The 27,859-nt window shown below is 60.4% G+C and overlaps 1 protein-coding gene across 3 annotated transcripts in view; it reads right to left on the reverse strand.

The window, feature by feature from the left end:
• The window catches only part of MGLL (monoglyceride lipase), an 89,526-nt gene that overhangs the window by 19,574 nt on the left and 42,093 nt on the right, over window positions 1–27,859 (reverse strand). For all 3 annotated transcript variants that reach the window (XM_052641681.1, XM_052641689.1, XM_052641673.1), the window contains exons 4-5: window positions 1,900–2,036; window positions 739–849 (exon numbers count right to left, since the gene is read on the reverse strand). In XM_052641681.1, the coding sequence (XP_052497641.1) occupies window positions 739–849; window positions 1,900–2,036 (248 nt within the window). The remainder of the gene's footprint in view (window positions 1–738; window positions 850–1,899; window positions 2,037–27,859) is intronic.

Raw genomic sequence — 27,859 nt, forward strand, 5'->3', positions numbered from 1 at the left:
GTTTCTCCTTGGCTCAGTCCAGCCCTGCTTCAAGTTGCTGACTGTTTCCGCCGGACGCCCACGTCCAGGGCTGGGGTCACGGCTGTGGCGCTGGGTCCTCAGGGGCCCACCGGGGCATCGGGGCAGGGCCCCTCCGCCCCGTCACCGACCGCAGCCCCCGCCTCACTGGCCCTCCTGCCTCTCTGAATCCTGAGCACTGGCTGGTGGGTAGCAGCTGCCAGCCCGGCCCCCGTGTCAGGGAGAGACTGACCAGAGGGTGGGCCCCGCGTCTCCCAGCCTCCCCGGGTCTCAAGTCTCTGAACCTGGGCCCAGATTGCGTCAGCATCCCACATCCACGATCTGGCTGCTTCCAAGCCGTGGTCTCTGCCGCTTCCCCAGGGGGCAAAGCCCAGCCCGGCCCGCAACCCGCAGCAAGCTCCACGAGGACCGTCACGGCCAGGAAAACGCCCCCGAGGAGCCATGTGGGTCAGAGCCCCACGCTCAGCCGTGGACAGCGGCGAGGCCTGTCCTCCTCTGAACGTCCACTGAGAAGTGCACAGACGGGAAGAGATTTGTTTGTTTGTTTGTTTGGGAGAAAACTACACCTGACTTGAGAAATGGCCAGCCACAACGATGCTCGCTGCGTCCAGACCTCGTCACGACCGAGGGAGAGGCCCCTTCGCCCCGGACCCAAGCTGTGAGCACAGGCCCGGGGCCTGGGGGGGTTGCCGGGGCTCACGGAGCAGGAGGCCCGCTTACCTTGAAAAGTGTCGCCGAGTCTGGGCTGGCGACGACCAGCGGGGAGATGAGAACCATGCCCGAGAAGTGGCCCGGCCGCTCCGCGGCTGTGAGGATGCAGATCGCGCCGCCCTGTGGGGAGAGGGGCGCGCGCTGGGCCCAGAGCCGCGGCCTCGGAGCAGGCGCCCTCGAGCGCTGGGTGAGCTGGGCCCGCGGTCACCCTGTGTCTCCCCAGGGCTCCCCAAGCGCAAACGTGCAGGGGATGTAACAAGGTCCCCGCCTGAGGGCTTTGAGTGCCGCAGAGACTCATTTCTATTTCATTTCAAGCCTAAAGCTGGCAGACCCCCAACTCATCCAGTCCGTCAGGCTTACACGAGATTGAAAACCAGAGGACAGTAAGAGAGCGCTACACTTCTTGTTTTTTTTTTTCCGGGTTCGTTTAAACCCAGGAATGAAGGTTTCAAGGAAAGCACTTAGTGGACACGGGAGGTGCTGAAGGCGGGTGGCTGTGGCTATTGACGAGCGGGTCTGAACCAGGGGCTGAAATCCAGACGCTCACGAGCGCCAGGCCGGGAGGAGACTGGCAGGGACAGGGCTGGGCGGTGGCCGGGCGGGGAGGCAGGGAGGGGAATGTCCCCCAGGGTGTAGAATCCAGCAGCTCAAAGTCCTCTGCCGGCCAGTGTGGCTGGGCGCCTGCAGGCAGGCCTGGCCTGCGTGCTGCTGGTTAGAGGAGACTTGATTTAAAGATCACAGCTCGATTTAAAGATCACAGCTTGATTTAAAGACCACAGATGCTTTAAAGTTCACAGATGATTTAAAGATTCTGAGAGGAGTCTGTGTATTTAAAAGGCAAAAGGCATTAAGAATGGCCTCTAAGCACTGCTTCCTGGGGACACCTGTCCTAGAGGGAACCGAATGACTCTGAAACCGGCAGAAAGCATGGACCGAGGGCCCCACCCCGAAAAGCGGAGCAGACTGACCCTTGGGCCCTGACGGGGAGCAGCGGGTGGAGAAGCCCTTCTCTGGGGCCACCTCCAGACCCCACCCTGTTTCCTGAGCAAACACCCCCCGGGAGCCCCGTGTGCAGCGTATGCAGAGGGGCCACGCCGGCCGGGCAGAGGGCGACCCCCTCCATCCCCAGGCGGGAGGACGCTGGGGACGCTGGGCCCGGGGCCTACGCACCATGGAGTGGCCCAGAAGGAAGACGGGCAGCCCCGGGTGGTCCTTCTGCACGGCGTCCACATGCTGCAGCGTGTCCCGGATGAAGACGTGGAAGTCGGACACCACCATCCTCTCGCCTTCACTCTGCCCATGGCCAACTGGAAGGGAAACAGGCACAGAACTGTCAGCAGAGGCTGGCACCCCCCGCCAAGCCCGGCGGTCTCCTCCTGGAACGACCGCCACTCTCCAGGGAGGACCCCCACAACCCTCCCAAGCACGCTCTCGAGTGGGACATTCTCCATCACCCCCAAACCCATTTCACAGACTAGGAAATGGAAGCACAGAGAGGTCAAGGAACGTGCCCAGGGTCACACAGCCAGGAGGTGGCGAGCCAGGAGCCGAATGCTGCAGAGCCGGCCCACGCAGCCAGGAGGCCTCCCTGGGCCCCCAGCTCCTCGAGCCTCAGGGACCCCCAGCTCCTCGAGCCTCAGGGCGCGCACCTGAGCGCCAGTGTGGCGCTGGGTAAAGGCCGCTTCCCGTCCCCTCCCTCCCACCTTCGGGGGTCGAGGAGGGGACAGCCGCGCACCAGCCTGCGGGCGCCAGAAACGGTCTCCGCGAGGCGGCAGCGGGGCTAGGATGCACCGCCTCCCTCCCGGGCGCTGCCCTCTGCCCGGATCCAGCTGTTCCTTCCCCGAGTCCTTTCTGAGGGCCCCTCCACACGCCCCTCTCTGAGGGATGCTGGTCGCCATGGAAACCGTGGGATGTGCGCATTCGCAGAGTGCAGGAGAGAAGGCAGGCCTCAGCCCAGGGGCGCACACGGAGCACGCCCGCCCTGGGGCGCTGTGACCGAGCCCCCCACCCACGGACGGGAAGTGCGGCCGCTAAGACCCCGACTCAGAAACCCTCCGTGAGGCCAGACCACAGCCTGTTCTCTGCTGCCGTCCCCCACATGTGCCCACCGCTGCTGCCCAGCCCCCCCGCCTCTGACGCCTCTGACCATGCAGCCCGGAGACCCCTCCTGTCACCTCAGCGGCAGACCCAGCCCCTTAAGCTCGTTTTCACTTCTAACGGAGGTGAAACGTTCCATCGTCCCCAGGCCGCAGCACACATCTCCGCACATGTTCCCACTGCCTTGCGACCATCACCGCGTCCCCACAGAACATCTCCATCGCCCCCAAACTGAGACCATGCGGGCCTGCTGTGGGCGGCCCCCAACTCACACGCTGATGCCCACACCTGCAGCACAGGGGGTGGTGGGATTTGCAGACACGGTCTTTCAAGAGGGGACTAAGTGGCCACGGCACCCACTCCAGTATCCTTGCCTGGAAAATCCCATGGACAGAGGAGCCTGGTGGGCTGTAGTCCATGCGGTCGCAGAGTCGGGCACCACCGAGCGACTGACAGAGCCCCCTCGACCTGGTGTCCTTCTGAGAAGAGAGTAGGCCTCGGACATGCCGGGGGACAGGGCTGCACTGCCCCCACACAAGTGGGGATGCGGGGAGGGCACAGCCGTCTGCACGCCGGCAGAGGCCTTGGGGGGAACCAGCCCGGTCGACAGCTTCATCTTGGATTTCCCGCCTCCAGAACGTTCAGGACGTAAATCCTACCCTTAACATCACTCAATCTGCAGTACTTTGCTATCCAAGCCGCCCGACGTACCCGCTAAACAATCATCCCCAGCCTACTCCCGGCCCTGAGAATGTAGTTCAGTATCGATGTGGACAGAGTATTACGTTTAAAGTCCAAAGTATTGTCAACACGATTATTTTCTCCGTGTGCCTATGTTACTAATCGATACCCGATTAGATTAATTTCAAAATAAATTTGTTGTTTACAACTATAAATTTTTCGTTTCATCTTCCAGTTTAATTCTCTTCTCTGATTATGTAAACATGTGCCTGGTACAAAAGTTAGAAAAATAAAAAGATCCGCTCAGCGACGTCTCATCTCTACTCCTGTTTCCTCTTATTCTCCACGGCTAAACACTTTATTATTTTCTCTGTCTTCTCTCAAAAGCATTTCTTTTTGCAAAAATAAGAAAATATCTACCTATCCATATTCCCCCCTTCCTCCTTTTACATAAAAGTTAGCATGCTACCGACCCACCCTATTCTAGCACAGTCTGGAGATCACCTCTGATGGCACACAGACCAAGCTCTTCCTGTCCTAGGGCCCCTCGTGTGGGTGAACCACAGTCATCCCAGCCACCTCTCGCCCAAACTGTGTGTGTGACGTCCGATCCCTGTTCACCAAACCACCGCCTGCACCGTGCGCGTCACCGGGGATGGCTCTTCCACCTTCGTGGACTCGCACCTCAGGGGTGCACGGCCAGGGCCAGGTCTGCCTGGCCGAAAGGTGCCCGCAGATACCGTTTCAGTGGGTTGACGTCGTCCACGGGGGTCGCGCTGAGTTGAATCTACCGGCCTCCCAACAGAGCACGTCACTCTGTATCTGGATTCATGCCCGAAAGACAGGAGAAAGTGCCAGTCAAACATCTTCTCACGTTTCAAGAGTGACTTGTATTTCTTTCCTGGTAAACTGAGAATTCCTGTCTTTGCTGTTTGGTTTTTTTCTATCAAGGGTTTGCATTTCTTGATATTTAAGAGCTCTGTGTACATGAGCTGGTCATCTGTCCTTCAGCTTGACGTCGTGTTTGGCTATGGAAGATTTTTGGGAAAACCGTCAATCTTTCCTTTTTATGGCTTCTGAATTTTGATTCTCGGTTATGGAGGCCTTCTCTACTGCAGGGCTGTCAAGGAACTCAGCATTTTTCCTGAGTTCTTTCCTGGTTGCGTTTCTTGGTGGGGGTAGCACACACACACGGCATAAAATTCGCAGCAGCCCTCGTGAGTGCGTCGCTCAGGGCCGGCAGGCACATTCACAGAGCTGGGCGACTGACCGCCCCCGCCCCCGGACGCGGCTTCACTCTCCCCGCGCGCATCCTGATCCAGCCGCAGCTTGTCGGGGTACGTGCTGTGAGACACGGCTCCCTTGCCTGGGGGTTCTTTCCTTCTTAAAACCGAGGTGACGCTCACACCACCGACCAGTGACCACTGTAGAGCGAGCTGACCTGGGGCGTGCCGCACATTCCTAGTGCCGTCCAACCGCCTGGGCCGAGCTCCGAGCGGCAGGCGCGCCGTAGCTGTCTCAGCCGCCTTCACGAGGCGCCCTTCTCCCCTGCGCGGAGGGGTGATGTCACCCACGGGAGCTCCCTTTTCCGCGCGCGCCTGCCCTGCCTCTGGCTTTCTGCGCCGTCCTGCTGGTGGGCCTAGGCACGGGCCAGCCCCGTGGTGGAGCATGGCGGCCTGCGCCCACCCCGCCGGTTCTCAGGCCGGGAGGGAGCCCCGAGACCCACACGAGTCCCCGGCGCACAGCCGCGAGTTTCCCCACACACCTCAGGTCTCTGCCTTAGGCGCCCTGATTAGGGCCCCCTCCCCCGCCACCGCCCCTTCCCCATGGACCGAGGGCTCCGCGAGCTGGGGGCACACGGCTCTGCTGGGGGGCTGCGCTGTGAGCCAACAGCACGGGCCGCCTGGGACCTCAGCAGGAGGCCGGGCACGCACGTGCCTGCAAGCCGGGCCGTCCTCAGACCCAGGGTCCCCTCCGTGGGTCAGCATGCGCCTCTGGCTCCTCGTGACGGCCTGGCCGGGGGCGGGCGCCGGCTTCACACCTGCTGAATGAACGGCAGCCATTTCCACGATGGCCACCCGTCACTGTGGCCACTTCATCTGATGAGGCTTTTCCATTCCTACCACATGGACAGAGCGGCAGGGCTGTGCGTGCAGTGATCCCTCCCTCACAGGTTCTAAGACGAAGAACCGCAGGCCTTGATCCAGCATGTTCTGCTTGTTGACCCGATTCTGCTGTGCTCCGTTTTGTTAAATCCCCTGTATTTTGACGCTTTACCGTCTGGTTGAAGCTGACCCTGGAAGGACTGCTGCTCCCAAGATTAGTGAATCTCCAGACACGGGAAGGAACCGACTCGTGAGCTGGCCTGTCACACGCAAACCCACCAGTCCAGAGCCCACCTCCCCGGGCCACTCACTGTCCTGTCACCCAGGCCCACGGACCGGACAACCAGGGGCAGCCCCCAGACCCCTCAGCCCATTGATGGTACCCAAACCAGCCCGTCCTCTCCCTGCTCATCCCACCGCACCGTCCCTTCTCGGAGAAACTGCACAAAGCCTCCCGTCCACCCCCCACCGCCTCCCTCTGCCTGCAGTCCAGCCCCGTGCCTCCCTGAGTGGCCCCGAGTGGTCCTGCTCCTGGTTCTGGGGATCTTTGAGTACGATAAACTCTGCCTCCTGGCGGTCAGCTCCGTGCGTCTCCTGATCAAAACCTGGTCAGATTTTGACTCCACGAAACCTGATTCCACATCTGATCAAAAGCCAGCCCACGTCCCCGTAAAACACTAGCACCGTATTCTGTGTCCGATAAGTCCTTAAGCCTTTGTGGCAGGTTTCAGCAATCTCGTCTCTGTCTCGTACAAAACATTTCTCCCTCCAAGTGGTCTGATGGCACCACGTGCTAAAGACTGAGGACCTATCCAGGAAGGCGGGGGTCCCGTGAACCCTGGGACCGGAGGAAACGAGTGTCCGACGCCCCTCTTCTCAGGGAACCAGTTCTACTTGGGACTCCTTCTCTTACAGATGGAAGAGCTGGTGAAACGCAGCCTTGAGTGAGGAGAGAGACGAAGCATAAAAAACCAGTCACGACAAGACTCGGGGTGGACGCAGCGGGCTGTAATCCGCACAGCCCGTTCCCAGGGTGCCTGTCACGTGATCCTCACCGCTCTGCGAACTACCTGTGAATTCTCCCCCATTTTCTGGCTGAAAAAACTGACCCGCAGACACTGGCGGGAGCTCGCCCCCCGATGAGTTAGAGGGCGGACACAGACTTGAGCGCTGGGTTCAGACCCCAGATCTCAGCTCCTGCCGTCCTCGGGCGGGGCCGACCCGGGGACGCGCAGCCCCAGAGGCCGCCTGCTGCAGGGCGGGGACCAGCGCAGCGCCTCTGGGTCGTCCCTGCTCCCCAAATCGACCTCGGACGTCCCTACTGTTACCATCAGGGCAAGACGCACCTGCGACTGAAAACACAGGCCGGCAGGGCAAGCCCGAGGGACGCGCTGTCTCCACTGGACGTCAGAGCACGGGCTCCCAGCTTCACCATTCTCCCTCACGGGGTCCCACCACACACATCTCTGGTGAGGGTCCACAGCAGGACCCTGACGGCTGACCACACGCCGCACTGGAGGGCCTGCACGAGCTGAGCTCTCTCCCCACTGCTCAGCTCCACTCCTCCAGATGCTCCCCGCAGATGGAATGCTCCGCATGGACCCAGGCCCTGGGAGTGTCTGACCGGTAAAAGGACGGACTCCCGTCCACCCCAGCAGGGCTGCAGGCCCACGTTCCTGGCCGGCCCACAGGAGGCCAGCAGGAGGCAGGCATGGGCCTCTTGCAGGACATATGTCTCAGCAGCGAGGCAGATGGTCACTGTGGCCCCTCCGGCCTCGAGAGCCACAGGACTGGACAGGAGGAGCCTCGCGTAGGGGTCACGGCTACACAGACCCAGAGGGGAATGCAGCCATTCGGTAGAGCGCCAGCACAAGCCAGCCTGGTGAGGGGCAGGGAGGGCACCGACCGAGCCCCGGGTCCAAACCTAAAGGGAGTCAGTAGCCCGTGTACATCACCCGGGGGACACTGGACTGCCACTTTGGAAGACAGCCTGCATCTCACAGGTTTGAAATTCCGTCCTTTGCAGCCCGGAGGTCACACACCCAGGAGACAGTCCTGGGCAGCAGCAGGAGACGGGCAACACTGCTCCCCGAAGCCCACTGTCCCTGCTGGGGAGCAGGCGCCCTGCAGCAAAGGGCCACGCCACAGCAGGGGGATGGCAAGGGTGCAGAGCCTCGGGAAGCAGCTGCATGCCGCTGGCGGGCTGCAGCCACGGAAGCACGAGACGCTCGCCCCGTGGAAGGAAAGCTGCGATCAACCTGGACAGCGTATTGAACGGCAGAGGCGTCACTTTGCCGACAAAGTTCTGTCTAGTCAAGGCCAAGTGTGGATGTGAGAGCTGGACCCTAAAGAAAGCTGAGCGCAGAGGGATGGATGCTTTTGAACTGTGGTGCTGGAGAAGACTCTTGAGAGTCCCTTGGACTGCAAGGAGATCCAACCAGTCCATCCTAAAGGAGATCAGTCCTGAATATTCATTGGAAGGACTGATGCTGAAGCTGAAACTCCAAAACTCTGGCCACCTGATGGGAAGAACTGACTCATTGGAAAAGACCCTGATGCAGGGAAAGATTGAAGGTGGGAGGAGGAGGGGACGACAGAGGATGAGATGGCTGGATGGCATCACCGACTTGATGCACATGAGTTTGAGCAAGCTCCGGGAGTTGGTGATGGACAGGGAGGCCTGACGTGCTGCAGTCCATGGGGTTGCAAAAAGTCGGACATGACTGAGAGACTGAACAGCAACATGCAGCGACATGAGTGAACCTTAGAAATTAAACACAAACTGAACAGGGCGCGTAAGGTGTCTGAGTTCAGCCAGGGCAGGGGGCCTGGGTTCAATGCCCGGCCAGGGCACCAGATTGCACGCTGAAACTCGGATCCTGCGTGTGGCAACTAAGGCCCAGCGTAGCTAAAATCAAAAAGAAAAAGGTGTTTGCATTAAAAAGAAACAAGCAAGGAAATGAAACACAAATTTTCAGATGCTCGCTCGGCACTGGCCACTAGCCCGTCTGTAAAACCGGGGACGTCACCTCGCCGCCTCATGAAGGGGGTGGGGGTGCAGGAACCCGCACAGCAGGCCCAGCACACGGCAGGTCTCCACCCACACTGGCCTCTGCCTCCTCTCCTCCACATACAGTCTCAGGAGAAAACCCCAAGCTGTCTTGGTGCTCACGATCTTCCCCTCAGAGACCCTTCTGCACGTTTAATCTGTATTCCTCCTCACCAGCGTCCTCTGCGTAACCGTGGTTTATTTTCTACCTGAAATTAAGTCTAACATCTAACAGACCCTTTTTCCTTCAAAACAGTGAGCTGGTCTGTTGGGTCCCCACAAGAGGACCGACGCTCCGACGTGGTACCTGACAGCTGTGTGGAGCTTCTGGAATCCACGGAAAAATGCAGAACCTGGGCAACCCAAGTCTAACCTCTACTGAAACGGTAACAACTGCGTGCTTTTAAAAAGCAAAAGGGGGGCTTCCTTGGTGCCTGCGCGCTTACTCAGTCGTGTCCGATCCTTCGTAGTCTTGTGGACTGTAGCCAGGCTCCCCTGCCCATGGGATTCTCCAGATAAGGACACTACAGTGGTTAGCCATGCCCTCCTCCAGGGGGCCTTCCTGACTCACGGGTTGAACCCGGATCTCCTGCATTGCAGGCAGCTTCTTTACCGTCTGGGCTCCCAGGGAAGCCCAGCTAAGCCCATGCCCCACGGCTCCTAAGCCTGTGCTCCAGAGCCCGTAACTACGAAGCCTGTGTGCTATAGAGCTTGTATTCCGCAACGAGAGGTCACTGCGATGAAGACCAGCACAGCCAAAAGTAAATGAGCACATAAATAAAAAGCGAAGGAGCTCAGCCACGGTGAAGCGAACTGCTTCAGAAACGAGAACAAGGACTTCCCTGGTGGTCTGGCGGCTAAGACTCCGCACTTCCGATGCGGGGGGCTCACGTCCCGTCCCTGGTCAGGGACCTAGAACCCACGAGCTGCAACTGAGCCTGGGGCAGCTGAGGCACTTTACGAGAAACAAGAGCCCAGATTTCTCTAAGACGGGAGACGCTGGGCAGTTAATGTTTAGGAAGTGGGGTCTCTCAAAGCTTTGGAGACGTCAGCAACTAACACCAGCTCCAGTCAGGACCCCCTTCAGAAAAGGCAGAAGGTAGTCAGCGTTTCACAACCGCAGGGAGTCAACGGAAGTGACCGCAGAGCGAGCGCACACGAGAAATGGCTCCTCTGCCCTGGACCAGGGCCAGCTCTGCACGCTGAGGCCGGGGCAGGGCCCAGGGCAGGGGGCTGCCCCCCATACGTGGGTACTGAGCCAACGCTCCTTCCTGCAAGTTCAAACTCAGCTACAATGCCAGGAAGGGGGCAGGGGCAGAGGCTGGACTCCGGCCTCGGTGTCCCCGCCCAACCCGTGCGGTCAGAGCAACGCCCCAGGCAGGGGAGGCCTTGGGCAGAAGCCATCTGCTGGAGGCGGGCGTCCAGCTGGCCTGACCGTGGGCCCTCCGTGAAGGGTCAGAGATGGGCCCTCCGTGAAGGGCCAGAGATGGGCCCTCCGTGAAGGGCCAGAGATGGGCCCTCCGTGAAGGGCCAGAGATGGGCCCTCCGTGAAGGGTCAGAGATGGGCCCTCCGTGAAGGGCCAGAGATGGGCCCTCCGTGAAGGGCCAGAGATGGGCCCTCTGTGAAGGGTCAGAGATGGGCCCTCTGGCGCCGTGCGGCTCAGTTCCCAGCAGAGGACCGAGCCCAGTCCCGGGGGGGCCAGGCCGGTGGTGGTGGCGGGAACCCTGCCAAAGGGGCTGAGCCCCCTGACGCCGTGGGGCGAGGATGACCACAGCCGTGTGGCGAGGATATAAACAAACCAAGGTGAAAATTACGCAAAAACCCGCCCTAGTACTCAAAGTTCCACAAGGCGGTGTTAAAAACAAGTTCTGGGGCGACGCCGTGTGGAATGAACAGAACACCTGGACCCGCTGGCTTGAATTTAAAATCTGACTTAAACAGCACAGCCCTGCGTCCTTGCTCCGGTTACAGAAGCTGCCCGTGGTCCCAGCGGATTGCCTGGGAAAAGCCAGGGAGACGTCAGTGGAGGCGGGCATGGGCCCAGGGACAGCTCGGGATAGGGCGTCTTAGACGGAACCCGGCCCCCACAGGGTGCCGGCCTCCTGCAGCGTTGCGACTCCCTGGGGCCCCCCCACAGCGGGCGTGCCCTCCTCGGACTGTGGGCAAGATGAACCAAGGCCACCACGTCAAGTGCGCAGGTCTAGGTTACGCACAAAGTGGACAGCAAATATTAGCTGTGGAGATGACAAAACCAGGTTTTTTTTAGAGCAACAGGAGCTTTCCCGGTGGTCACGTGGCTGGGAGCCCGTGTTCCCAACGCAGGAGGCCTGGGTTCAATCCCTGGTCAGGGAACGACTAGCTCCCGACTGCTGCAACTAAGACCTGGCACAGCCAAACAAATGATTTCTAATTACTTTAAAAAATGTTTTAAATAAAAAAGCAACAAAGCAGCCCTGCCCTGGCCAAGCAGAAGTAAACGTCAGGTCCGGCCTCACTTCTGAGACAGCCTAAGGGAAACGGTACCAGCTGCCCTGCGACGCCCTCCAGGGCACGTACATCCTTGGAGGAAAAGAGCTCAAGTTCTGAGGGACGCCTTCACGGTCACCTCTGATGTCTTTGATGACCCACACAGCCACGCGGCCCCTCCTGAGGCCCCCGGGGGCCCCTGACCTGTCTGCGCTGCTATCTCAGCTGGCATGGCCTCCTGGCTCCTCTTGGCCAGCCCGAGTCATCCCAGACAAGACAAAGCCACCTGCTTGGCAAGGACTGTGTTCTCTGCTGGCGGACTTTTGTGGGGACCCCCAGGGGCCTCAGAGAGGGGCAGAAGGCCCTAAGGGAGGCGGCCACAAGCGTCCCTGGCCAGGGCAGTCGGGGAGTGTGACCAGACTCCTCGCTCAGCCAACAGCCTCATCTCCCATCCAGGGCGTGTGTTAGGACGGAGCCGGGGAGGAAGACTGTCCTGCAGCTGACCCTTTCGACTGGACCAACACGCCCCGCTTGCCTGCTGGGGCCAGCCTTGGCTAGGCTCTGCGGCTCTGGGGGGAAGTGACACTTCACGTAACATGTGGAATATGTGAATTATTTCCCCCACACTGACTTACAACTTGTAACTGTGATTTACCCTGCATGATACCCTCTCAGGGGGTCGAGTCGGAGTTCACGTTGCTCTCAATGGCAGGGCACTGAGGTCGTCGACAATCTCTGCTATTCTAAACAACGCTGAGATGAGCAACTTTTCACAGATGCTTATAGAATCGTTAGGGTAAACTTGCCAAATCAGGATGTCTAGATTGAAAGATACGACTATTTCGGGGAGTCCTCATTTATAGCCTCGACAACGCTCTCCGACTCGAGAATTTCCGTGGTCCCCAGCCCAGCACGGAAGTGTGGATTCCATCACATCCCTGTCAGCTCAGGGAGTTACAGCTCTGTCTCTATTTCAGGAGGTATCACAAACCCACGTTCTTCCCATTTTGGTACTTTGCTTCCAGGTAAAAACCCTACAGAAAGCTGTTTGGGGCTGCAGAACATGCCGTCAAATGGTTTTCTCTCCTTTGTCTAGGGCAACTCATTTCTCGGCCTTTGGTAGGGAGACACCATGGAGCACGTGCCTGACCCAAACAACGGCGCGTAGGACAGCCGAGGCTGAGCGAGCCGGGGTCCTGGCTGCTGGGAGGACTTCTGTGAAAGATCGAGCCGCATCAGGGACACCCAGAGGAGGCGTGACGGAGAGCCTCCCATCCCAGGGCCAGCAGGTTTCCCCCAGACCACCCTGCGCCTCCTGCTTCCCGTCTCCCCTCATTGCTCTGCAGGAAAGAGGAAGCCAGTTCCTCCACAGACCCTCCCGACTTCAGGCTGCAGCGTGATCGTGCTGTTCAGAATTCAGCATCATGATTTCAAAGCCCATTTTCATGGGATCTTTCCCGGGGATCGAACTGGGTCTCCTGCATTTGCAGGGAAAGAATCCGCCTACCAACACAGGAGACCCGGGTTCAGTCCCTGGGTGGGAAGATCCCCTGGAGAAGGAAATGTCCACCCACCCAGTACTCTTGCCCGGAGAATCCCATGGACAGAGGAGCCTGGTGGGCTGCCGTCTATGGCGGTCGCAAAGAGTCAGACACGGCTGAGCAACTAACGCTTTCAAAGCCCTTCATTTCGAACGAAGGTCTGGCTTGTTTTCTGCGCTCCTGAGACATCTCACAGCAGAAACCCCACATGCAACAGCCTTCTGTGCCGAAGGGTAAGGACAGGAGGCCAAAGAGGATTCAAAAGCAGAAGAACTGTGCCCTTAAGCTAAGAGGCGTCGCACCCGGTCATCACAGCCGACACACCGCACAGATGCTAGCAACGCCCTTCTTATTTCAGAGCAGACAGCACAGGACAGAGGCCCGGGCGGACGGACCACGGCGAGCAGAACGGGCCGGACAGAACCTGGTGCTGCCCCGCTGGCGGGTGTCCGTCCCCGGCCGGACAGGGAGTAAGCGCCGTGTGATCGGGAGGTTCCGCTTGCGTCTCTCACCCTCTCCAGAAAGAGGCCGAGGTTGCAGCTTGCTGGCCTGGAACAGTTTATTTCCTCAACAAGGCCACTCTTCCCTCTTCTGTCTGCAGATGGTCCAGGCTTCCATCACAGACACTTGGAGCGACGTGCTTTCGTCCCCCAGAGCCCGCCGCACGAGCACCCCTGGACGGCAGGAGAAAGGGGGTTCCCACAGCATCCACGCGCAGACTCGATGGTGTGGAGGACAGCGAGACAGAAATTAATATCTCCCCTAATTGACAACAGCTTGAAAAAAGGTGTAAGGATGCCAGGATTCGGCATATGGGCTATGGAAACACATCTCGCCTCGGAATTTTTTTTTTTTTTTGAGCTGTTACAACAACACGCATTATAATGCAACCAGCTAAGAGGCAGTTAACGGTGCAGCGTTTTAGAAATAATGCATTCTCGGGATTTCATATTTAGAGGGTGTATTTGAAAACATCCTCCTCTCCACCGCATAAATAAGAGGAAACAGCGTGACAGAAAGTGTCGTAGCTGCGGCTCTCAGCATCGAGCGAGACGGCCTCCCTTTCGCATCAGCGGCGGGACGGCTGGACCGGCCGGTCCTCCTGGGCTCGGCCACCCCTCCCTGGGGCTCCTTTTCCATCTCATGATCGGGCGGGGCTCTGCTGAGGCCAGGTGAGCCAGAGTTGCCCAGAAAGGCCAGACCTTTCCCCCAGATCTTGATGGAGGCTGAACACACACACAGGAAGAGCCTGAGGTGCACAAACAGGCCCCAGCTGCAGGGCGGGAGGGGCTGGGACAGAGATTCCAGGACGCAACGAGATCGAGAGATAAGCGTCCTCAACAGAGAAACAGGATGCCCAGCCGATTCCCAACGGCGCTGCAGGCAGACTCCACCAGGCCAGCAGTCCCATGGGCGTGGAACTTCAGGAAAAGGTTTAATGTTAAGAAAACAAGATTTCATAGAGGGCCCAAGGGATGGGCAACCATAGGTCAGATCAGGCTGAGTCCTGACCTGACCTGGTTTCCACAGATACTCCATTTTTAAACTCCGTGTCCTTAGGATCGTCTTTTTGCTAGCCGGTGGATGAGACGGGCTCTTGTTCCGACGCGTGTTCTCCCGGCTCTGTGAGCGCTCGACTGGCAGTTTCTGGAGGAAGAACGTGAACGTTGGCGCCAGGTCTGGGTTTGAATCCGGCTGCGTCTGGCGGTGAGCTCGGGGGTGGACCTGCTTCACAGCCGTGGTCCTAATTGTTCCCTCGGTGAAAATCGCCCCGATTCCGGCGGGCACTGCTGGGCAAGTAAACGAGGAAGCAGGTCCCCGAGGCAGTCGCATCGCCGGCCGGCAATCACTGCTCCTCCTTCGTGCCTCGTGTCGACCTCACGGTGGCGAGTCCAGGAGCAGAAGGGCAGTCCAGGGATGCCTGGGTGCCAGCAGGGGTCCACCCTCTCCCCCACGGCACCCCTCATCTGTGCAGCTGCTGGGACCCCCTGCCCACCCCGCCCTTCCTGCTCAGCCCTGCCAGGGAGTTGCACCCCAGCCCCGCACTCCTCGCCGAGCGACCCCCAGGCTCCCTGACCACATGCGCTCTAGCCCCGGGCCTCTTCCAGCGCAGGGGTCTGCACACCACCCGCCGGGTCTGTGGGCCTGTGGGGAACATGCGTCTGCTCCTGCCATGCCTCTTCATTTCTGCCGGGAGGGGTCTGCAAACCCGAGGGGCCCTGCCCCAGGAGGGAGTGACCTCGGGGTGTGAGCGGGTCCCGCCGCTCCTCCTGGGGCCCCCGGGCACCTCCCTCCGATGGCCCGGGGCCGCATCCCCAGGGCCAAGCGCTCCGTCCTCCCCCCACTCCAGGCTCCACACACGCTCCTTTGGGATCTCTCCCTGCCCCACCGTGGCACTCAGCCCTCCTCGTCCTGTGTGCCCCCCAGGAGGCCCCCCGATTCCTCCCTGTGCCTCCAGGGCCCGGGACCGGCGTCGGCAAACGACGATGCTCTGACGGCCTCACCCGCAGGGCCGCACCCCGGAGACGGGCTGCGGGGGCTGGAGCCTCGAGTCCCAGCCACACCTCAGGGAAGCAGGGACCGCGGGGGGCCAGAGGTCGGGGTCGCTGACGAGGGGCTCCCCCCAGGTTAACCGGCAGGCCCACAGGGACTGAGAGGGGGTCTCGAGTCCAGCCCGAGCGAGAGGGGCCCTCGGGGCTTTGCTGTGGAGAAGGCCTCCGAGACAAGGGGGCCAGCAAGCTGGGCTGGGCCCCGTCTAGGAGTCCAGGCTCCGGCCAGCCCCCGGCCTGCTGGGTGGCCCCGAGCAGGATGCTCACCCTCTCTGGGCCCGGCCCCTTCCCCAGGGCAGCCCAGGACACGGCCCCCAGTCTGCGCCCGTCAGCTTCCACTCGCCTCGCTCACACTTCACACCTGCAGAAGCAACTCGGGGAAAAGCAGAGGAAAGAGGAAAGGCCAAGGGCCCAGAGCACACCCCGGGGGCGGGGGTCAGCCCAGGACCCAGGGACGCGGCGCGGACAGCGGTCCACTCTGGGCTCGGTTATGTCCACACACACACACAGAGACAGACACAGACACGTAATCACATATACAGAGACACACACAGAATACCACACACCTGTACACACACACACGTACATACACAGACACACAATCATATATACACACACACACAGAATACCACACACACACTCACATATACACAGATACACACACAGAATACCACACACCCGTACACACACTCACATATACACACACAGATACACACTCACATATACAGAGACACACACACAGAATACCACACACTCGTCCACACAGACACACCCGTACACACCCGTACACACACTCGTATATACAGAGACACACACACAGAATACCACACACCTGTACACACAGACACACACGTACATACACAGACACACAATCATATATACACACAGACACAGAATACCACACACACACTCACGGATACAGATACTCACACAGAATACCATTCACACATACATATACATATAATCCTATACACACAGACACACACTCACACAATACTACAACACACATACGTACACACAGACACACAAAACCACATGTACACGCACAATCATACACACACACATAACACACAGTCATATACACACAGACACACACGTAATACCACACACACCACACACACTCAAATACCACATGCACATGTAATACCACACACACACACCACACACCACCACACGCATACCAGAACACACACACGCAATACCACACAGACGTAACACCACACACAGACACACACGCACGCAGCTGAAAGAATGCGCCACAGAGTGGGGGTCTCTGGGGGTAATCAGATCAAGGTGGTTTTTGTTCTGGTGTCCTTCTGTATTTTCCTAAATGTCCACAGTGAACTGGTATTTTTGTCACACCGGGCGAGCGGGGAAAGTTAAGGCTGTTTTATCATTTTTTGAAAAATCACACTCGTCCATCGGTACAGACACATAAAGCCTGAAAACAAAGCCAGCAGCTCTGCAATCATATCCGCTCCTGAGAAGCGCCTGTAATTGGAGCTGGCGCGTTCGGCCGTGAAAGCGGGGGGCGAGGTGTCGCGGGCTTGGAGCCGAGGGGCCGGTGGGGGGTGAGGAGGGAGTGGCAGTCGGGCTGAAGGGCCCTTAATGGAGCCACGAGGCGGCTGAGGCCTGCTCAGGGCCATCAGCACAATCCCCTAGGCGCCACCGGGACAGAAAAAGCAATTATCAGAAGCCGCTCCACGAGGCGCTTTTCATTTCATTCTGCCGTCTTCGCCTCTCGGAAACACACCTGTGGGCTTGCCCTGGTCCCTTCTGGGCTGGCGGGGAAGCGGCCCCCGCTCCCCCTGGCAGGATCCGACCCTTCTCGGGACTGGATACCTGTTCACAACTTACCCTGACCACACGCAGCCCAGGTGACACCTGGTCGGGCCTGCACCCAGGCTCCAGAGGTCTCACAGCTTCCAGAAACCCCACTGGCCAGCGACCAGGGGACGCCTCCCCAGCCTGACACCCGCTGCCCAGACTCAGGGGCCACCAGCCAGATGAATGGCAGGCACTGAGTCAGCACTGAGCGGCTGACTGGCCGCTGTCTCACTGGCCCGGGTGGGGAAGCCTGGCTCCGTGTACACCTGCCCTCAGACGCGGCGGGGCCCTGGCTGGAGGCTCGTTCCCGAGGTGGATGTCTGGGTGTCCCAGCCCACCCCCGGGGCATGGCAGGCCCCACACTGGCACAGCCGCAGATGACACCAGGCCCACAAGCCCTCAAGTTATTCACCGTGAATTACAAAGCACGTGAACAACGGTGCCAACTCACTGGAAAGGCCTCTGATGCTGGGAGAGACTGTGGGCGGGAGGAGAAAGGGAGGCCAGAGGACGAGATGCTTGGACGGCATCACCGACTCGATGGACTTGAGTCTGAGTGAACTCCAGGAGACGGTGAAGGGCAGGGAGGCCTGGCGTGCTGCGGGCCACGGGGGCGCACGGCGCCTGAATGGCAGCACACAGCGGACGAAGCCTCAGCCCTGCTCACTCTGATCCTGGGCCGGGGGACTTGCCGGAGCTTTCTCCACAGTCGCACGCGGGTCTCTACCTCTGGATAAGTCTGTGTTGGGCTCTTTCTGTCCATAAACAGGACTCCATTTGGTTCCCTTAACGATATGCCTTGGAGGCCTGTCCAAAGCTGGAATCACAGGCCTCTCTCCCTCCTTTCAGGGGGCCTGCATGTGCCCAGGTCTGGACCAGCCACCCCTCCAGGAGGGTGCCAGGGCCGTTCCCGCCTCTTCACTAGAGCAGGCTTGCACCCCCATCTCGGGCTTCCTCTTCCCTCTCTCCACAGCCATAAGCCCGCAGAACACGGGACTGTCGAACAGTTTTACCTTTCTCGCCTTTCTTGTCTTAATCTAAAGAGCAGGCACACTGAAGCTGCTATTTTTATCCAAGAGGAAAAAATCTCCTTCCATTTACTTGTTCTTGTACCCCTGATTGATTTTTCTGAGTCAAAGGCCTTGTATTTTAAAAAAAAAAAGAGGTTCCCTACTTTTGCATAATAAAATAAACATCAGATTCTCACCAGCAGGAAAAGAATCGATACAAAAATGGAAGACTCGCTATTCACAGAAAAGTGCAAAAGGAACCCAGACAGATCAGAAAATACAAAAAAGACACACGAAACAGAAGCAGGGGCGTCAAGCAGCAGGGAGCCCCTCCCGAGCGGCAAGCCCAGCCCTGGGGAGGTGCACTCGCTTCCACACCCTCTTCCTGCCCCGGGGGACGTCCTGGGGGTCAAGCCTGAGTCCACAGCTGAGTCTCCCAGGCGAAATAGATCCCTGTTTCCAGCCACATTCCCTGGATTCTCGAGCTGTGTGACCCAACCGGGTCGGCGGCCAGGCTCAGCGCCTGCAGCTCAGTGAACCGGCGTCAGAAGCTGCGGGGCCTGGGGTCTCACTGTGCCGCTTGGGAGCCTGGGCAAACACCGTCAGCTCTCTGCCACCGCCCTCCTCGCTGGAGGTGCCAACAGCAACAAGGGCAGCGTACGGTCCAGGGCAGGAACGTTCCTTCTGCAAACGAGGTGGCCTGGAGCCGCCGACGACAGGGCCGCGGGCGTCAGGGCGGCGAGGAGCCCGTCCCCAGACGCGCAGGTCTCGCCACGCCCAGCAGGGCCCCCGACACCCTGTCCTCAAGGATGGGGCAACCTCTGGCGTGGAGGCTGGGGTGGGCAGGCCCGGACCAGTCTGGACCGGCCAGCACCGGCCAGGCCCTGTCCTCCCGGAGGTGGCATTCCCATCACAACCACCTCGCGGCCTCTGGGGCTCTGCCCAGCTGTGCACTTGGCTCCAGCCTCCTGGGTCCGCAGGCCCCGTGCCCCACAGGCGAGAGCTCTGCTTGTGGCCATTCCAGCCGCTGGGGTGGAAGGGGAGCACGCCTGTCCCTCCCCCACGCCCCGGCTTCACCCCACTTCTCTGTGCTTCCTCATCCTGCACTCCCCCCCCAGGAACCCAGCCCCAGCAGTGACGTCCGACCCCGGGGCCCGCGCACAGCGCTACGCGGTTCCCACTGAGCTCCTGGGGTCCCCTCGAAAGGGGAGGCGTCCAGACCAAGGGAGACAAGCTGCCCGTTTAGGGTTCACTTTGCTCCAGCGCCGCCAACCATTAGGCGAGCCTTCTTAAGCCTCGTGCTGGGGGGAGAAGGCTACCTAGAAACACAGTGCGTCCACCACGGGGTCTCCGCTCTGCACACACATCACCCGGGCTTCCCCCCATCACCCCCAAACCCCTGGCCACCCCCCAGCAACCTGGCCCGGGAGAGGAGACCGCAGCCTCTGGTCACAGCTGGCTGGCTGCACTCTGCCACCTGAGGGGGTTCACCCTGCAGGCCTGGCAGGGGGGTTCCTGAGTGGTGCCTGGGAGGGGGTCCTGGGCGGGGGTCTCGCCCTCATTCCCCAAGTGCTCCTCGGCCTTGGAGGAGACCAAAGGGAGGGACTGTGGAAAAGGGAGGGATTTTCTGGGCAGGCTTGTCCGGAGACTTTCACGCGTGCGGACCAGCACCTGTATTCACCTGCCGCGTGCCCTTTAAACCAGAACATCCCCGACGAGTCTCGCTTTCTGTCCCCAAACTCGCCGGAGCCCATGGGAGCGCCTGAGCAGGAGGAACGAGGTCTGACGGGGTGCTCACCCTCAGCCTCCGGTGGGGGGCGGTGGGCTGCACCACTCGAGGGCCATCAGACCCTGGTCAGACCCCAGCCGCTCTCCCTGCCGACACAGCCCCAGCCGCGGCCGGTGGGGGGGGCTGCCCCAACGTTGCTCAACCTCAGCGAGAAAAGCAGAAGGTAAAACCCAAATTCAGACAATTTCACTTCCCACGAGCCGTGGTGACCCGGGAGCCGGGGAAAACCCAGAGTCAGCAGCGGGCTCACGTGCGCCGCGCTCTGTTCTCTGCAACAGGGGGATGGCCGTTGAGCAAAGCTGGGGGTGGACGTACGCGAGTGCAGCCCCACGCAGCGCAGGGCACTGTCCTGGCCCCCGGCCCGCGTCTCAGCCCCCTGCCGCCCTGCGTCTCAGCCCCCTGCCCACACGCTCACACGACGGCCAGGCGTGGGTCAGAGGGCGCATGAAGGGCAGGTGCCAACGCGAGACGGCGGCAAGGGGCGGGAACACGGGACACGGCGCCTGCTCAGGGTGGCCGCCAGCGCCGTGACTCAGTGCAGCTGGGGCTGGCGGACTTGTGGGGTAAGTGTCACCGTTTCCAGAGCAAGTCCCCCCCCGCGAGCCTCCCGTGAGCCCAGATCTCTCCACGGGAGGCAGGGTCACTCAGCTGCATCGCTGGAACTGCCCTCACTGATACAGGATCGTACCCTGCCCACGAACCAGTTAATATTTACCAGATTACTTCTTTACACTGGGACTCACATCTCTCACGACTGTTAATGGAAAACCGGTCCCTTCCTGGGAACAGAGGAGCTGGCACAGGCTGCTGTCCGCTTGCCAGCACCCACTCTCTCCCTTCTGGGCAGTGACCTAACTCCTGGAGAAGGGAAAGGCCACCCACTGCAGTATTCTGGCCTGGAGAATCTCCATGGACAGAGCCTGGTGGGCCACAGTCCACAAAGAGTTGGACATGACTGAGTGACTAACACTTTCACTTTTTTCAACCCTGATTTTATTCAGATCAGCTGTGAAACCAGCTGAAGCACTCTTGAGCCACAGCCTCTCTAGCAGCTTTGCAATGGGTGTGGCGACATGACTAAGTTCTGTGAAGTGAAAGTCGCTCAGTCACGCCCAACTCTTTGTGACCCCAAGGACTGCACAGTCCATGCGATCCTCCAGGCCAGCATACTGGAGTGGGTAGCCTTTCCCTTCCCCAGGGACTGAACCCAGATCTCCCACAAAGAACGTGGATTCTTTGCCAGCTGAGCCACCAGGGAAGCCCCTGACTAAGGTCTAGGCATTCAGATGTAAGAGGAAATCAATAGATGAAACTAGAGAGAGGGAAGGCAGGCAGCCTTTCTAATGTCTGAAATATAAACATGATGTGATGGCTGGAACTCCAGCTGCCTTTGTGGACCAAGAGGGACACATCTCTCCGGCGGGACAGAAGCAAGCTGGTTTCCTGATGACACAATAGAGCCATCATTCCAGGGTGGACTGTTGTTCTGTCACTGAGAAGTGTCAACTCTTTGCCACCCCATGGACTGCAGCCCGCCAGGCTTCCCTGTCCTTCACTGTCTCCCAGAGTTTGCTCAGACTCATGTCCCTTGAGTCAGTGATGCCATCCAACCATCTCACCCTCTCTCGCCAGTGGTCTAGCCACGTCCTGCTCCTTCAGTGCTGATGCTGAAGCTCCAATACTTTGGCCAGTTGACACGAAGGGCTGACTCCTTGGAAAAGACCCTGATGCTGAGAAAGACAGAGGGCAGGAGGAGAAGGGGTCGACAGAGGATGAGATGGTTGGGTGGCATCACTGACTCGAGGGACAGGAGTCTGAGCGAGCTCCGGGAGATGGTGGAGGACAGCGGACCCTCGAGAGCTGCAGCCTGTGGGGCTGTGTAGTGACTGAGCGACAGGCAAGAGGCCAGGGCCCCTGGGCCGGAGGTGGCGCCGCTCCCCGTGTCGCCTCCCGCACGCCGTCTCGTGACGCCCAGGCTCCTGCCGCCCTGAGGCGCCCCCTGCCCTGGCGGTCGCACCTCCCCTCCTGGTCTCTGCTCAGCTGCCACCACCTCGGGGAGGCCAGCCTCCCCGGCCCCACCGCCCACCCCAGCCAATTTTCTCTCCCTCCCAGTTACACACGCTGAAGTCACTCATTTCCACGTAGGGTCTGACGGGCGGAGCCGGTGTGAACCCGGAGTGGCAGTGCCGGGATGAACCAGCAAACAAATCGATGAACCGAGAGGGAGGGAGGCTCAGGCGTGAGGAGGCGACGCCGAGGTCCTCTGCACACACTGACCCTCACTCCCAGCCCTCCCGAGCCCTGGCCCTGGCGCTGGACACAGAGCCCCCGCCTCCCTCCGCAGCCCTGTCGGGAGACAGGAGAGCGGAGATAGCACTCAGAGTTCCTTTTCTCGCTCGCTCTTTAAAGGGGGCCTTGAAGTTGGACGCATTTGATGCGGAAGCCAGCAGCTTCACCATGATGATAAGTCACTGCTAAAGGGGAAGCAGGCAGACGCGCCAGCTGCAGGGGAAACACCTGGGGTCAGGGGTCACGACGCTGCCATCCCGCCACTGAGACCAGCCCACGTCTGGACAGCGTCCACACCTGTCCCCACACAGACGTGAACCAGAGCCTCAGCGTCGCACCCCGCACGCCGCGTGTCCAGTGAGGGTCAGCCGACCCCCTCTAGGCCTCGAGCTCGAGAGGGACGTCCGTGTCCACCTGGGCCACTCAGCAGTCTCAGCACAGGCCGCTCCTGCTGGCAGACGTCAGAGCACAGGGATGGTGCCGAATGCTCCACCAAAGGCTTCGAGCCCGTGCACGAGGGGGGCCTGGCCGGCCCCTGAGCCGCCTGGGCCTCAGCGCCTCCCAGGGACCCTGGTCTCCCTTGACCTTGAGATGAAGGAGCACACGTGATTCCTCTCCTTTCGTGGTTTTTTTTTTTTTTGGTAAAAGACACAGTTTCCACCAAATAAACTCTCTAAGCGATTTTCTGATCTGGTGCCATCTGCACAGCAGCCAGGAAAGGAATCATTACGTTACGGTGGCACAGTGGCCCGGCCCCTCTCCAGGACTCTGGGAACTCAGGGAGGGGGGAGAGCCGGCCCCCTCGCCCCCACGCTGACGGTCCCCGCCCAGCTGGCTTTCTGGGCTGAAGGAGGGAAGCGCGGTGGAGCGGGGGCCGTCACAGCCTCCACGCAGAGCAGAGTGGAGGGGAGGGGAGGGGCCACCCACTTACTGCAGAGTCTGCGCCGGCACAATGATGGACCATCCCTCAGACGGGCCTATTGCTCAGATGGGAAGACTGAGGTTCCGGTAGGTGAAATGACTCGTCCCAGCCACACTGCCAGAAACACGGGCCAGGCCCTGAGCCGAGCCCCTCTGCCTCCCTCCAAGGGCGTCGCACAGAGCTCATCCCGGCTGGGTTCACGCCGCCACTGACACCCTCCTGGCCCCCCGCCCTGTGGCACTCAGGGGATGGAAACGCAGCGATGCTGTCTGAGGACTCGGGGGTGGGAGGACCATGTTTCTGCTCCCAGGACTGACTCCGACACTGTCGGTCCCTGGGTGGAGCCCGGTCCCCCTGTAGGAGTCAAGCCTCTCCCAGCAGAACCCTGCGAGGGGCGGTGGGAGGCGGACACCCCGGCCCCCACCCCAAAGCAGTTCTCTGGAAGTCAAGACCTCGGCAAGGGCAAGAACACGGGGGCTTGACCCAGCTGTCTCTCCCGCCAGGCTGTGCAGCCTTCAGCAGGGTGCTCCCCGTCTCGGAGCCGCCTCGCAGCCACGCCACCTGTTGCCACCACCCTGCTGCCAGGAGTCGACGAGGAGCGACCCGCGGAAATCATGACCAGCACGGAGATGACGGTTCTCCCCCAGCAGGAATGCCTGAGCCCACTTTCCAGCCCAAATTTGTACACACGCACATGATTCACCAGCCTGAACTTGGGCAAACCCACAGAAACCGTGGTTTTCCATCAGATGCCTCGGATTCAGCAGACATTCGGAGACCTTGCTAGGTGCAATGTTCTGGGCAGGAGTGAGGAAGCCTGGGCCGTTGGCCACTGTTGGCCTCAGTGCTTAGAGTTGGGGGGCACGTCTGAGGCTGACCACACTGAGAGGGGGCCTGCAGTCGGGGGCATCCCCAGCCAGGCCATGACCAGCCTGCCCGCTTCCCGGGACTCCCCAGGCAACGCCCTTCCTCCCCTATGCTGTGTCTCGTTTGGGGTGCTGGGCCGGCTGGCTGGCTTGGATCGGGAGGGGTGAGAGGCTGGGGGCGTCTGCCTCCAGCGGCAGGGCCCCTGCTTCCCGCCCTCTGCTTCCAGAACCAGGAGCTCCCAGGGAAGCCGCTCCGTGGTGTGGCCAGGCCGCAGACTGCACCCCGACTTTCACGCTGGCGGCACGCTTGGTCTGCGTCGGTCCGGCCCACGCTGCAGGCCTTGCTGGTCTCATTTCTCGTAGATGAGGAAACAGAGGCCCCGAGTGGCGTAGCACACAGTCCGTCCAGGGCCGACCTCGGGCGCGGCCCCCGGCCACCTTCGCCCCCCACCCCCTGCATCCTGCAAACTCACTTCTCTGGCATGGCCTCTGGGAGCCCAGCTCTCCTGTGTGGACTTGCCTGCCCTCCTAGGCCGGGCCTCCTCCTTGAATGTCCAGGCAGGCCCCAGTCGCGCGAGGCCCCAGGGGCTTGATCACGAGCTGTTCTTGGCCTGAGTCTCCCCCGAGGTCCCCAGCAGCCTCGGACTGCTCCCTCTCACCACTCACGGGACAGCATTTAAGGGAGGCCCTGCCCGGCTGGCTGTGGGATGAGGCAGGGCCCCTTCTTCCAACCGTGGAAGCCACGTGCAGAGCAAAACCCAGCAAAGGCCACAGAGCCCCCTGGGCAGGGGCGCGTGTGTGCAGCTGGGCGATTGTCATTGCAGGCTGGTGACATGCACAGTTAAGAATCGCCCCAGAGGCCCGTGAGGCCTCCCGCCTGCAGCAGGGGTCATTTCCCGGGGTGCAGGGGGGTGCCAGCTGCCCCCCTCTCCTCCTCCCGCCCCATCCCTGGAAGCATCACAGCCGGTTATTTTTAGCTCCTGGTGGCAGGCGGCCGGTCACATGCCGCTTGAGCTCCCACTTCAGAAAGGCTGCATCTCAGAGGTGGAGGCGATGCCCCTCCCCCAGGCTCCCTCCCCCCGCTGTGGGGCACGTGGTGCAGCCTCCCCTCGCCCACCCCCGGGGGACAAGCAGCAATGCTGCCAACCTGGCCCCCTGAGCTTGCAAATTTCTTTCAGCAGCTCCTTTCCCCCAGCCATCTGCAGCCAGAACTATTTCTACTTTCAATTTACTAAAAGGTCAGCGGGCGGGGACGTGTGGGGGACCCAGTCCTGGGAACCTGGGGTCTTGGTGCCAACCTGCAGATCAAGGTGAGACCCTGAACCCACACCTGCACGCCCAGAAGGCGGAGATGGGTCCACTGCGGCTGCAGCTTTGTCGGGGACCCAAAGCCCAGTGGCTACGACCCCTCCTTCAGCTTCAGCCATGAGCCTTCAGGGGAGGAACTCCTGCCCGGCCACCCTGGGCCCCACGGGCTCTCAGTGCGGGTGGCAGTCACGGGCACCCTGCACCAGGCACCACCCTCTGCAGCCCCAGCTCATGAGGAAGGGGGCCTGGGACCCTGACCACACCATCTGCTGCTGAGACGGGGGGCTGGGGCCTGGGCCCGGGCATCCCCTCCAGGCCCCGTCTCTCACCCCGGCCGCGCCGGGGCCCTGCTCTCACGTGCGCAGGAAGAGTCTGCCGGGTCACAAACACTAGCTGGGGACACGTGCCGATCCACCCGGCTCGAAGGTCTTCAGGAGAAGACTAAGTATTTGCAGATGGGAAAAAATAACCCAGAGTAAGTGTGACCCAAAGCCAGGCGCATGGCAGACACGGCCGGGCGGCTGAACAACAAGCCGGCTGCAGCCTGTTCCAAGGCAGAAGGCGTCTGGGGGGCCTCCCTGGTGGTCCAGGGGTTAAGAAACCACCTCCCAAGGCAGGGGACACGGGTTCGATCCCTGGTCCAGGAAGATCCCACGTGCCACGGGGCAACCAAGGCTGTGAACCACAGCTACTAAGGCCAGCGCCAGAGCCTGCATGCCACAACCGCGGAAGCTCCTGATCCTCAGCAGAAAGGGACAGTGAAAGTGAAGTCGCTCAGTCGTGTGCGGCTCCTGTGACCCCACGGACTGCAGCCCACCAGGCTCCTCCGCCCATGGGATTTTCCAGGCAGGAGCACTGGAGTGGGGTGCCAGAGAGGCCCCCAAATGAGAAGCTGGCAGACCACAGCTAGAGAGCAGCCCCCGCTCAACTATGGAAACCCACACGCGGCAGCAGCAAAGAGCCCAGCCCAGCCCTTAAAACTCAAACTACTTAGACGGTGACCCGGGGACCAAGCGCGCTGTAACGAGGTTGACCTTAATGCCAGCCTTCCCGACGCCAGGTCAAACATGACTTCCGTTATGTATGCGTTGCCATCAGGTCCTCGAACTGTTTTCCAGGTTCCTGGACTGTGCACAGAGCATCCGGGGGGCTGAGAACTTCCTTTCTGGATTACCCCCCTTCCTTCCTAACACAGCATCACCTGCAGGCAACTCGACTTTTTCCTCTTCCAGCAGGTGACTCACCGCAACACCCCGGAAACCGCTTCCTCCAGAGGCAAGGACTGGGGTCTGTCTCCTCCTTATCAGAAAGTCTCGGCCACGTGGGTGGTTCTCAGTCCCTCGGGGGAAATTCCTCTTGAAAGGTAACCGGGTGGTAGGTTATCAGGCGGCTCCCGCCCTGAGATGAGAAAACACTGGGCTTCCAGAGCATTCCAAGCGGCTATCACAGCCCCTCCCAAGAAGCCCTCTCAGGAGTCAGACCGGAACTTGCTGATAACCCTCAAAAAGGCTGCCAGCTTGCATCCCCACCCGCGTTCGTCTCCTGCTTCTATGCATGAGTAGATGAGGGCACCTTCCCCAGGGAGCGCTGTCTAAATATCTTTAGAGATGGAACCAGCAGTGGGTAAAGACAGGATTGATGCTTTCAAACTGCGGTGACGGAGGAAGACTCTTGAGAGTCCCTTGGACAGCAAGGAGATCTAACCAGTCCATCCTAAAGGAAATCAGTTGTGAACATTCACTGGAAGGACTGATGCTGAAGCTGAAGCTTCAATATTTTGGCCACCTGATTCGAGGAGCTGACTCATTGGAAAAGACCCTGATGCTGGGAAAGACTGAAGGCGGGAGCAGAATGGGGCGACAGAGGATGAGATGGTCAGATGGCATCACCGACTCGATGGACATGAGTCTGAGCAAACTCTGGGAGCTGGTGACGGACAGGGAGGCCGGGTATGCTACAGTCCACGGGGCTGCAGCGTCGGACACGACTGAGCGACCGAACGGCAATGACAGGAGCAGACCCGGGTAAAGAGGCTGCTCCGTGACAGAGACACCGTCAAGGGCGGCACGGAGTTGGACTAAGAAAAGTGGGGAGGGTGAGCCGCCTGCGGCCGAGGATGGAGACTGGCCCGCTGGTCTGGGGGCTGGACCAGGAGGCTCCGTTCCTGAAGGCCATGTCTGGGGTGAAGAGGGCTGGGGTCTCCGGGGCGGGGCGCAGCGTGGATGATCACTGAGCATCCATCGTGCGACCGGCAGCTACCGCCCCGCGTTCCTTCCAGGTAGATGCTGTGAGTCGCAGGAGGCTCTCGGAGGCTGCGCGCCCCGCCCAAGGTTTCCAGTCGTGTCCTCTGACGCTTCTCCCCATGATGAACCCCCAGGGTGAAGACCGCCCCCTTTACCCCAGGGACAGTTGCACTAGGCCCCGGGGGACCCCAGAGGCTCCGCAGGAGGTCCCTGACCTTTCCAGAGCCCACAGCCCAGCACAGACCTCACGCGGGAGGTTTTCGGACCCCATCTGCTATAGGAGATGCCCAATCTGCCTCCTGCACAGATACAGTGCCCCTGCCCAGTGCTAACAATGTCAACACTGTGCCTTATTTAGAGTAAATCCTAGGAACTTCCCTGGGGGTC

This window comes from Budorcas taxicolor, chromosome 1, assembly GCF_023091745.1.
Source record: "Budorcas taxicolor isolate Tak-1 chromosome 1, Takin1.1, whole genome shotgun sequence".
Classification (NCBI taxonomy): domain Eukaryota; kingdom Metazoa; phylum Chordata; class Mammalia; order Artiodactyla; family Bovidae; genus Budorcas; species Budorcas taxicolor.